This window comes from Pagrus major, chromosome 9 (assembly GCF_040436345.1).
Source record: "Pagrus major chromosome 9, Pma_NU_1.0".
Lineage (NCBI taxonomy): Eukaryota > Metazoa > Chordata > Actinopteri > Spariformes > Sparidae > Pagrus > Pagrus major.
The window spans coordinates 5,623,675-5,636,581 of NC_133223.1; the positions used below are offsets into that span (position 1 = coordinate 5,623,675).

The following is a 12,907-nucleotide window of genomic DNA, read 5'->3' on the forward strand; positions in this document are numbered from 1 at the left end:
AACTACGGAGGCCCTGAGGGGCAAGTGAAGGAATTTCTTTTTCTAGTGATCCATTTTCTATGTCTGGTCTAAAAAAGATTTTGTTCACACACAAAAAAAGCAAGTTTTCTCCTGACATAAAGAATTTAGAAAGATCATACTGGCAGAACTTTTCCCCCCCACTAGTTCTCAAGTTATAAACACAGGAGAGAAAACAATTTAGATCAGACTTAGAAAATGGGTCACCCAAAAAAAAAACCCCTTACTTGCCTCCGAGGAGCTGCGTACATAACAATGGTGATAAAAGAAAAGAATTTGCAGCTGTGACACTCAGCAGGCGGCTCAGGTTTTAAACACTGCAGTGGCTGTTCATATACTTACCTGTAAGTGCTCAGGTGAGGTGGAGTGACAACAACTGAAAAGATCATCTGTAGATCATCTGTAGACTGCTAAACACGGGACTGTTGGTGCCTTAGAAGCCGCTTCCACTTCACATTTAACAAAACTCCTTGGCTGGATAGGAATGATTTTTTTTCAAATGTTCACTGTGTAAATTAGACTTGTATCGCGCCCTCTCCAGATCTTTATTGCAGATGGAGAGAAACAGATGAGGAGGCTGCGGGGGGAGAATGTGATGGTGCTGCGGACAGACCGAAGAGCTCTGTACATCTACACTGAGTCTCAATGGATCAACGTACTGGTAACTGGAAAAAAAACACCAGGAGGGAAGCATCACAAACAACACTAAAATATACGTATATGTGTACATACTGTATAGATGTAAAGTAATAGTTGGCTTATCATTGAGGGGTTGGCAAACACATTTTGATTCAATAATAACAGTGTTCCTCTTTAATTGATACACTGAATCATTCATGAGTTCAGATGGAGTATATAATTTGGGTAGCAGAAATCAAATCCCACGATGTATCTGTGTTCAGATGAATAATTGATGCTCCTTTAATTACATTATCTTGTTTAAAACAAGAACAAGAGTCTACAGCCATGCTAGCAGCTCTGTGAGGCTGTCATTTACTAAAGGCAGTATGCTAACGTGGTCACAATGACAGTGTTTTTAGACATTTCCTTTAAATGTGCACAGAGTGTGGATGCAGAAATACCAAAGTAACTAACAGTAGCATAGAAGAAGTAGTAGCAGAGAATCAGATGTATAGTGTCAACATGTCATCACCTCTTCCTCTTTCTGTTTTCATGCTGCTTCCTGATTGGACCAGGAGGACCCAAGACACTGACCCCTCTCCATTCAACACAGGCTCGAGTGCCCCTGAGCAAGACCCTTAACCCCAACTGCTCCAGTAGAGGTGCTATGTGACCGGCAGCTCAGACTGGTTACACTGGGAAGCTTCCAGGTGTGAATGTGTGTAACTTACTACTACAGTAAATCTGCTCCTGTTAAATAACGGTTAGCCTGTCCTCTGTACAGCTCCTCAGAGATTTATTTTTTACTAAACTGTAACAAGTCTGAACTTCAGCATTCCTGTAATATGATTCACATGCATGTTCATTGTTCCAGGATTTGATTACATTAACAATCTTCATCCATTGGGTTTCTTTTCACTTACACAGACCTTGACTGTATGCTTTCCTCTTGTAAATAGTTTTATTTTGTGAATCTAGAACACATTATTTATTTCATGTACCACCCAGTATCCACCCCTGCTACTGCAGTGATCAGCCTCCCACGGAGAGATCAATAAAACCTGAATCCTGTCTCAGATTGATATCAGACTTCTTTGGTTTTCCATGTTTCAGTCTCCTTCTCAAGTGCTCAGTGGACTAAACAGAAACCTCTCACAGTTTATTAAATATGCCTATTGCTGTCTGTCTGTATGCAATCAAGACTCAGGCTGGAGTTAGTACTGACAGTGTTGTATCAAGTATACCAAAAGTCATACTTGGGTAAAAGTAAAGTGTAGTAGCAAAATGTATCATTTGCATTTAACCACACATATTGTTGTTACCTTGCACTGTTTTATTTCATGTATTGACCTATAACCTTACGGTTCATTACACCTTTTCGCACTGTGAATTATGACCTGGCCTAACTATGAACTGTTTGACTTACCTTTATACAATGACCTCACTGATTTATGTGCAAGTGTTTGTGCACAGTAGCACTCTGTGCTCCCTGGACGCATGCCGGATGTTGTGGGTACATCCAAGGCTGTCTGGCCAGTCGGATATAGTGTTGGGAAAATCTGCCTTTCTCAAGGTATCTCTGAGTCTCTGCTATAAACTGTGACTTTGTCCATCTCTGCCAGGGTTTGCCTGGTGGATGAGGCTTAACTCTGTTTGCTCTTTGCTTTTACCACTTTATTAAATTACACAAAGACAACCTTGTGTGAATCATTTGTTCACTTCTAAATAAGAATTTCCACCACATAAAGATATTGTGTTAAAATATAACTTTGGTTAAAGTGAAAGTCAACAGTACAGATGAAACTTGAACACAAGTACATATTATATTATACTATATTATATTATACATACATGTACATGTATGTATATACTGTTGACTCATTAAAGGCCTGGCCAGTTATCGGATCCAGTACATTTTTCTGATCATCAGAATCAGTTGGTTTTTGAGCCGACTGTCAACAAAATAAATTAATTTCAAAAGTGCCATCTACAAAGTAACTAGTTACTAAAGTTATCAAATAAATGTTGTGAGAAAAAGGAAACAATATCTGGCTCCAAAATGTAGTGCAGTGGAAGTATAAAGTAGCATAAAATGGAAATACTCAAGTAAAGTACAAGTACCTCAAAATCTTAAGTTCAGTACTTAAGTAAATGTACTAAGTTACACTCCATCACTGACTTCTGACAGCAGTGCTGCATTTTACACGTTAAACAAAGATAGAAAGTGTTATTGAAACAATGATATGTAAGATTTCTGCATACAAATGTCTAAGAACGACCAGTTGTCATTGTTTTATATTTTGTTGTTTGTGAGTTGTGTACTTCTCCTGAATGTCTCCAACGATGTTTAAACTCAGAGAAATTGTATCAAAATTAACAGTGGCTTTCATTTAGACGCCTGCCTGACACTTTAAAGATTGAGGAAGGAAGTCAGCCAACATGACTAACCATTATACAGCTATATCTTTAATACATTACCTGTCTGTGAACATGTCTGCCTGAGTCATGTCAGATACATTTCCATCAGCAATGGTAGACAACAGCTCCCATGTTGTTTTCATTGTTTTGACTGAGGGACCCCTAGAGGCTGAAATGACACACTGTGTTTTCAGTAATTTAACCAACATGACAAACAACCAGCTCAGAACTCAGATCTGTTGTCTGCCAACATCAGCTGAGCAGTCTCAGTATGGTAACACACTGCACACTTACTTTTAAAAGCATCAGGGTTCTTGAATTAGAAGCTTCATCTACAGTATAAGATGCTGTGTGCCTCATTGCTGAACTGATGGATGACCAGTAGTTACAGTAGTGTTTCTGCTGGACTGGCAATGGTGGATATGTGGACTATACGGCTGACCAGCTGGCATCTCGACCAAATGTTTGTGACAGGTTATTAACATTATGAATGCAGGTTAACAAAAATCACAAACTTATTCTCCAGCTAACCTAACAAAAGTTCTTTCAGAATTTTATTCCTACAACCTCTGTAAACTTCTTCAACAGACACGGACAGGTGGTGGGCTTTAGTGGAAAGTTCACTTCCTGTTGGAGAAAGGGGTCATGGGTCTGATTATGACCCCTTTCCACTGTAAGTCAGAAGTCTGTATTTCCGACTTGGTATTCCTGACTTCCAATTTAAATGTTTCCCAGTGTATTTGCTCAGGGATACATGGACACCTGATGCAAAGGCATGTTTGTATGGAAGGTCTGTAAACTTCACAGGCAACCACGTAAAACAACTACATCTAATAACTAAGTAAAAAAGTGATGAAAAGATAGAAGGCAATTGTTCACGCCACCATACTGCTGTGATGCCATCTGTGTTTATGTCGGGGTTTTTTTCTCCAACTTGGATGACTGTTCTGTTGCATTTTTTTGTGTTGAAGGTTGTTTTTTTCCATGCGCAATGAAATGCAGCTAAATGGAAATTATGCGCAGTTCATCCATGTTCAGCACGCTAATATGCCCAGACATGATTCAGGTATTCTCATGACAACATCTTGTAAATTGTTTTACTTTTTCACAGGGGATATTTTCACTTGTCCCAGCAGAACAGAAACACAGGTGTAAATAATAAAGTGATGATGGTTAATTCCCAAGCCATCGATGTTATAACACCTGTGCCCATTCCGATCTGCATCCAGATGCTGACGTTCCTCAACATTTTCTCTTCATCAGTATGAGGATGATTTCCCACATGACACCACAGCTACACAACATGGAGTTGGTTTGAATGTTTTATTTAACATAAGCGTCTGGGCAAGTAAACAGGAGCTGATCCTTGTTTTTTTGTGCCTCACACAAGTCTTTACTGAGAATTATGGACACAATGAGTCTGTCTGACCTCTGGCCCTTCTAATATTTAACCTTCATCTAATGATGCCTTCAACTTATAGTCCATATAACATAAACAAACCTTTAATATTGTATTCAGAACTATGTAACTTAAGATTCTTTCATAGCTCACAGTAGTGATGTACACTTTTAAAAAAATGTTGGAGCCCTAAGAACCAAACCATTGTCTTCTCTTTTTTTGTTCTTAAACACACTAAAAATGCAATTAAAACAAAGTCACATACCATCTTTGAAAAACAACATCCATTGTTGACTGACTTGAAAGCCAAGCACACGACATACTGAACTTCCTTTGTTAAAAACACGACCGCACAAATTTAATTTGAAGGCAGTAACTCTTTCATATTCCCCGACTGGAGTATGTTAACTAGTTGGACATTTTTGGTTTAATATGGCGTACAGAACTCTGTCAGGAGCCGGCCAGTCTCACTGCACCACATCATTGCAAAAAGTTTAACAACAGTTCACAACATCTCAAACATACAGTCTGATGACGTCTGCCCAACCCACAGCCTCTCAAAACCAGGAAACCCATCCTTCACACTTTCAGTCCCCAGAGTCCTGGCAACCTGTGTAAAAACTTTACAATCTGCACTTCGGTTTGACTCCTTTATTTTTAATGCAACAGCAGGTTTGACACCAATAACAGCCATGTGCTCTGCCAGGTGTCCTTGAGCAAGACATTTCAAGACATTGATCAGTTTGAAACTGTATTTTGTTCTCAGTGTCACTCAAATACATCATGATGTAGGCCCTCGTGATTATTATCCTGCAGGGCAGTGGGCATTGGAAGTACTTCTCTCAGGTGAATTCTCTCCTTCAACAACATCACAAACAGACAGATCTGATGTTTAAACTGATTGAAATAATTTGACCATAATTATACAATAAAGATAAAATCAGAGTACTTCAAAAACAAATGATTGCACATTAAAAATCAAAACTGGGGCAGTATAATATCACATTTTTGGCATTGGTGCTGTTGCACTGGTCTTGTCATGCAGATAAATTGAATCTAGTGACTGTATGGATGATAAAAACAGGAAGGTAGAAACAGATGTAGGTTCAGCTGCACACATAGAAAACTACGATCAGAAAATGTACTTAGGAAGCCATTATCAGCCCATCTGGACACAGATAAAAATGACAGACTATGTTTCTGTAGCTATATGAGTGTGGAAGGATGCTTGGTTGGAGCAGCAGACTAACTAACTACTGAACTGACTGGGTTTATCCAGCTGGATATCTAATCTGATGTAGCCACCCACTGACAGATACTACTGTGATTACCTAACTGACTACAACATGTTGCTGAACACCAGGATCAAACTTGTCTGAAATAATGTACTGACTGTAGCTACCTGTCAAAGTGACTGGGGGTGTATCCATCTGGCATCTCTTTCTAAATGCCACTGCTTTTAGAGTGCTTGTACCATATTCTGCTTTTTTTCCTAAAGAGTGCCCTTTGTTTTTTGTTGTGTGTTATCTGCAAACACTTGATGTAAATTTCATTAGGCTCAAAATTCATGAACAATCTGCATCACAATCCCAGAGCCCAGGTTGGTTTATTTAAAATGATCATTTTGTCCAAACAACAGTTCAACCCCGAAGGTTTTCAGTTCATCAACATAGATGACTATTGAAACCAGTAAATCTTAGCATTTGAGATGCTGCAATCAGTGATTCATTTCCCTCTGACTGATGAATCAGTTGATCAATTAATGATTTCAACTTCAAATTTCTTTCAATATGGCATACAAATTCAGAGATTCATTTAGACACCTGTCACAGTGGAGGAAGCTGCAGATTAAAGTCACAACAAACAATCTTATTGTTTACCACAACGGACACAGAGGCAAAACACAGAAAAGACCCCAAGTAAGTAATGAATTATTATAACTGGATATGGACCTCATGAGGGCTGCGACAGTAAAGAACGTGACAGGAGACTCCTGTAAACGCCTGGTTTACTTATTTTCAGAATCAGTGCTCCAATGATGGCGATTAAGGCAAACAAAGGGTTATTTTCTCTTGGGGTATTTATCAGTTGTCTCGGCCTTACTATTACTCATGTTGCTGCTCGATGTCCCACATCAGCTCCTCCCAGGCTCCCTTCTTTTTACACATTTGAATTTCCTGGCTGCAGTATCAGACAAAGATGGCTGTGTGTGGAAAACTCCTGGTTTCAAAATGTCAGAAGATTAATGGTCGACATCACGGATGTTACAGTCAGGTCTGCAGTGTATGATGTCACCACACACCTGTGAGCAGTTTGAGTGTTTTGTTTTTCAGGCACTTGTTCCCCAGGGCAGTCCTTGGGATTTTCTCTGATCATTTCAGATGCTAAGTGGACACACACCTTTAATGACTAACCAGTGAAGTGATTGACCAGCTGTTAGGGTGACAAACATGTGACGGACTGATTGCTTGCTCTGCTAACAAACTATTACCTAACCAAGTGACTGCAAAGCTGACAGATGAGTTAAGACAAACCCTGCTTAAGTGAGGCGGTCATCAAGTCTGTTACTGAAATGCGTCCAAATTGATTGATTGATGTTGCGGAGCGACTGATTTGCTCAGATCAGAGGAGGTTCTGGTGGAGTTTCCTGATAATGATGCAAACTTGATCGATATTAACATTTAAATTTGAATGGGTTATTTAGATAGTAGAGATGAAGGAAAGGCAGGTCTGTGTGAAGGAATTTCCATTCTTTGGGCTTAAGGCCAATAGCTATGATTTACTTGGCTTACAGACAGACAGACTGTCTTCTATGAGTATGAGGATCACACAATGTGCCTTGGGCTAACTTAGGTAAGCATATTTTTTGGTTTAGATTCCAATACCCAATAGAATCCTTACATGTGTATAGATGAGTGAAAAGTAACCTCATTTGGTTTCATTAGTCTCCTGGGTCTGGTAAAGTTTAAATTCTCCTTTCAGAATTATTCTGGCGCTACGCAGTGTTCTCACTTGAGCTCCTCGATCAAGCTTCAATAAATGTCTCGGTGTAAAACATCCAAGTTTCCTGAACCGTCTTTAGTAACGAGAGGACCAGTTCACAGGAATTCCTTCACAAATTAGCATCACAGACAGGATCTACACAACTGAAAGTATTTGGCCTTGTCATATCTGTCTTCAAAGGGATCATAAAATAACTGACATTTTACCTTTAGCCTCAAGAAGGAAAATTCCATCACAGTCTTAATGCACAAGCTTTGTCCTCATGGCCTTCAAAACATCCAACTTTACAGTACAGAACAACCTGGTGTATATTTCCCTCTGGTGTGATAATTGTAATAATATTGTCTGATACAAATTTGATTTTTTAAACTGGTTAGGATCCCAAAACACCTGGTAATCTGAGCAAAGACTGACCTGCTCATTCTGTAGCTGATTTATGGGAAGTATTTATTCATTATACATTTAAGTATGAAGTCTTATCCTTTGTGAGTCACCAACCAATCAGCCATGAAGCTCTAAATTTAGAGAAATAAGATTTGATGAAATACAATCTCAGTAAAACTAGCTGTGTGTTTTACTTGCTAAGGAAACTTAAGAATTTCCTTTGCCAGATTCTTGTCAACTTTTACAGAGGAGCAACAGAAAGCATCACAAACTGGCATGGTTCATCACGGCCCAGGACAGGAAGGCTCTACAGCGGTGGTACCCATCTACAGAGCATCAGTGACAACAGTGAAGTAAGATGTCTGCACAGAGCCCAAAGTATACTATAAGACAACACCCACCCAGCCACAGTCTGTTCACCCTGCTGCCATCTGACAACAGATACAGAAGTATCTGCTGCTGCACCACCAGACTACAGAGCAGCTTCACTGCTGTGAGACTTCTGAACTCATCCTTAACACTCCACCTTGAAAAGTTTACTTTTCTGACTTGATTATTATTTTTTGATTAGTCTGCAGTTGTTTTTGTGTATGTATGTATATAGCTTAGGGAATTATGAACAGAAATGTCATCATACAATCGTGTAATGCATAATGACAATTAAATTAATCTTGAATCTTGGTCACCCAGATCAACACTTTGACATATTTTGACAAAACCGACCCATGTCCAGTCGAACTCCTTCTCTTGTGACACTTCTTAAAAACTTAAGAACTTAAAATAATTATAATAACAATATCTTTCCAGTATTAAATAATCTTATATAAAAACACACACAGAAAAGTTTGAAATAAATGGCAATACTCCCACACCCCTAGTTCACAACATACACACATAAACACCATCCCGCTTTTGCATCTCTTGTTCCTTCCATTTATCCCTCCTTCCCTTCATCAGTAATGCTACTTCCATTGCCACGGCTCCATGCAGTACCAGTTATTTTGCAGCAAACTGTCTCTGTTGCCGTTGTCGTTCAAGTCTTGTCTTTGTATATTTCAATGCAAAGCTGCACAGACATTGTGAAAAAAGCTTGATAGGTGATTTTTCTGGCTTGCTTGTATACAGATATATATATATATATACATATATATATTTTTACTCATGTCATTGGATTAAACATGTATCGTAATGATAGTAATGATGAGGATGATAATAATAATGAGGATATTAGGAACAATCATAATCTGAGATTAAGAGTAGGAAAGACGTCTTGCTACTTGCTCGGAATCCAGGGGGGGGATGGTTTAGGATGAGGAGAGACGGACAAGTCAAGACAGACATTGATTACTTTTTCTCTGTAGGAACAATGAGGCCTAAATAGTCAGTTCAGTTCTTTAGGCTCCACTCAGGGTCTTTACACCCTACCAGTCACTGGTCAGTTTGGTGCTTTGGTCCCGTTTTGGAGGAGCGGGAGGCGGGCCTCGCCGCAGCGTTGCATAGCCTGAGATGTTGGCATGTTTGGTGGAGTGGGAGTGCGTGTGGTGGCGAGACAACGTTTGGGAGTGTCCTCGGACACCATGCTGCTGCTGCAGGAGCTCAGGGGGAGGAGGAGGGAGGAGTGCCATGTCGTCCATGGTGCCCACAGGCTCCATCTTAGAGGAGGGGATGAGGCTGGAGGAGGTGAGCGAGCCATGGCGGACTACAGACTTCCTCTTAAGGGTGCGGTTGAGGTCTTCCAGGAAGAGAGGCTTCAGTGCCAGGGAGCACGGCCCCGCTGATTTTGGGGATGTGGGGGGGACAGGAGAAGAGGAGGAAGAGTAAGAGGACAGGGAGGGAGGTGGGGTCTGGGATAGAGGAGGTGGAGACAGGGGCATCGAAGTTGTATTGTCATACTGGGCTGTGGTACTGGTCCGCCGATTTAGTGTTGGAGGAGGGACTACTGCCCCCTTTTTCAGTGAGCCTTGTTTCCATGATGACGACGACAAGGAAGATGTTGCTGACTGTTGAGGCTGGGGGTTCACCACGGCAACCTTTGGTGGGTGATGGAACTCTGATGGGTGGGGAGGCGGAGGAAAAAGCTCAAAGTCACTGGGGGGAGGTGGGAAGTAGTCGGGTGATGTGTCAACATGAGGAGGCTGGGAGGGGGGAGGTGGGGGAGGAGGGGATGGGAACTCAGAGGACTGACGGTGTTGGCCTGTTTGCAGCCCCTGGAGTGCCAACGGTAGGTTCGCCAAGTTCAGCTTCCCTGGCTTAGGGAGCGGAGCAGCAGCAGAGGACTCTTTTGATGGAGACCCCGTCACTGATGAGGAGCTGGACGAAGTACCCGTTTGTGGAGCTTGGCCAAATTTGTTGACCAGGCTCTCCACCTTCTTTGGCCTCTCATCCTGGGTATCACCTGAGCTGCCCCGGATGGAGGAAGCTCTCTGTGGGGTTGGTGGAGGCCCCCTTTTGCTGGATCCTGTGGACGAGGTGGAAGGCGACTTCTTTATGGGGGAGCCTGTCTTTGAGGAGGACGAAGTGGGAGGAGGAGGGAAATCTCCGAGGGAGGTGTCAGCAGGGGGTGGAGGGAACTCTGGGGACTGTGGAGCCATGACGCCTCCTGGCTGCCACTTTGGTTTGGCCTTGACCGCTGGAGGGGACTGAGGAGCAGAGAATTTAGATCCTTCCATGGAGTTGGAGGCAGGCAGAGAGGAAGGGGCAGAGTTTCCAGGGAACTGATTGACAATCTGTTTGACCAAAGAGGAGGTAGCTGCTGCAATGGAGACTGAAGAAGAGGAGGAAGAGGGAGAGATGGCCAGGTTTTTGGAGGAGAGGCTGTGCTGCTTTGGCAGAGTGGGAGGTGGCTGATTTGGGGAATGTCCTGTCGAGAAACTTTGCTGCTTTTTAACTGGCCCGTGGCCACTCTGGGGCTGTGTTGGTGACACAGGTGAGAGGGCAATTGGTAGGGAAGAAGGACCAGAGGGTTTGGGGGCAGTTTGAGGGGGAAAACCACCAGTGAATGTTTTGGGAGGTGCAGGAGGGGGTGCATTGGGGGACAGAGGTTGGAGAACTTGTAGGGAGGTAGGAGGAGAGAGCTCAGCTGGAGGTGGTGGAGGAGGAGAATTATCGTCCAATGGTGGGCTGAAGTCGTACACCATGTTGGGAAACTTCTGTGACAGGAACTGCTGGAGGCCACTGTTGGAGAGTTGAGTGCAGGAGTCGAAGATGGATTCTGGTGGCGGGGGTGGAGGCAACCCATTGGCCTCCAGGTTCTCTGGTGGAGGAGGTGGGAGGTAGTGGATGTCCTGCACGTCCTCCTCCAGTGGGGGTGGAGGTGGGAGACCAGAGGGGCTTGATGGACCAAATTTCAGTGCGGCCATAGCTGAGCCAGGAGCTGGCACCGTAGGTGGGGGAGGAGGGGGAGGAGATGGTGGTAGTGGAGGCGAGGTGCTGTAAACAGCTGGGAGGGTATTGTAGTTGGGTTTAGAAAACTGGGTTGGAAGGGTAAGTGGGGCAGCTCCTGCTGGCTGTGTCCTGGACTGGTTCTGGCTCTGCAGGCGTGCCAGCGTGCTGTACTTGATGTACGAGGAGGTAGGTGCTGACTGATGGGCCACACTCATGACAGGTGGGGGAGGCGGAGGTGGAGGAGGCGACGGCGGTGACGGGGAGGAATCGTCGGATGGGATGAGGCCATCGGTGTAGCTGCTCCGAGAGGGAGGAGTCTGAGGCTGAGAGAGAGAGAGCGGCTGTGGGGACAGGGAAGGTATCTGGACAGGGATAGGCCTACTGATAGGGTCGATCCTCATCATCTGGAGAGAGAAATGGCGAAGAGGGAAAGAAAGAAAGAGAAAGGAGAAAGAGAGTAAGGTAACCAAAGAGAGGAGAGGGAGGAACCGTGAGAGGAAGAGGAAGCATATAGGTAGAGAAGTCAAGAGAAAAGTAGAAGACACAAGAGAAAGGGGTGATGAGATGGAGGGAGAAAGACAAAATTAGAACAAGTAACAAACAGTTCGACCAATGTCATGTTTGTGAAACCAAACAATCCAAGACAAGATGCAATAAATCAAACAGTCAACCAGTGCAGTCTGCAACTCCAAACACATGTGAATAAGGTGAATTTGCAATTAGAACATGAAACCTTTTAACTCTACTGTCCTACAATCATTAATCAATAATCATCTTGACTTCATATTTCTTTTAGGGCATTGTCAAATTTTCATTGGCAGCTTCAAGGAAAGTGAAGAAGGTACTATGGATCAGCTGAAGTTAGTCCATCTATCTGTCCATTTACTGAACTGTTTAACCAAGCTTAATGCTTAACTGATTTAAAATGTTGGAAAACACATTCTGAACTGATTCGAAAAAAGAGGGCTGTTGGCTGTTAGCTTAGCTGCAGTTTATGCAGATTTAAACCTGTGTTGTCCAGAACAAAATCATGTGGTCTCCTAAATCCCATTGCTGTGCCCTTAGACAATTACACAGACGATTATGATGTTGTGTTCTCAGAAACCCTGTGCTGGGTGGATCTCATGGCACCTTTATCATACATCTGATTTAGCTGCAGCTATGATGCTACATGACAGAGCACCAGCCTCTATCAGACTGCCTTTAACTGGTATCGAACAGGTTCTCAGCTATTTGGTTAACCGTCAAAAAGTTTTTAAACAAGATGCCAAATAACATTTAATTGGCTATAATCTGAGTCTAATAGGCTGTAAACTGGATCTTGAATGTGACAAAAGTTCCCCTAACCGTCCAAAGTTTTTGTTATATTACTTGTTGGTTAGGACATTCCATCACACCACTGGGTTAGAACAAATCAACAGTTCAGCTGCAGCCATTTAAAAGACCCACTACACCAGACAGCTCACACTACTTATATACAAAGTTGACATCACCTCACACTGGTCATGACATGAAATGAAACCTGAAAAATACAAGTCCAAATTTTGTGACCAGAAGGGATGGGCTTTCGCTGTCAGGGCCCTTAACTCGAGAATCCACTTCCTGTAGAGATCAGATGTGTACACGCCCTTGTGTGTGTATGTGTGTGTGCAAGTTTATATTCATGTGGCTATAGGTAAA

General features: G+C 42.6%; 1 protein-coding gene across 2 annotated transcripts in view; it reads right to left on the minus strand.

Annotated features, from left to right (window-relative positions):
- Window positions 1-5,092: 5,092 nt before the first annotated feature.
- raph1a (Ras association (RalGDS/AF-6) and pleckstrin homology domains 1a) overlaps window positions 5,093-12,907 on the minus strand; it is an 81,217-nt gene continuing 73,402 nt past the window's right edge. For both annotated transcript variants that reach the window (XM_073474379.1, XM_073474378.1), the window contains one exon: window positions 5,093-11,631. In XM_073474379.1, coding sequence (XP_073330480.1) covers window positions 9,265-11,631 — 2,367 coding nt within the window. In that variant the 3' untranslated portion in view covers window positions 5,093-9,264. The remainder of the gene's footprint in view (window positions 11,632-12,907) is intronic.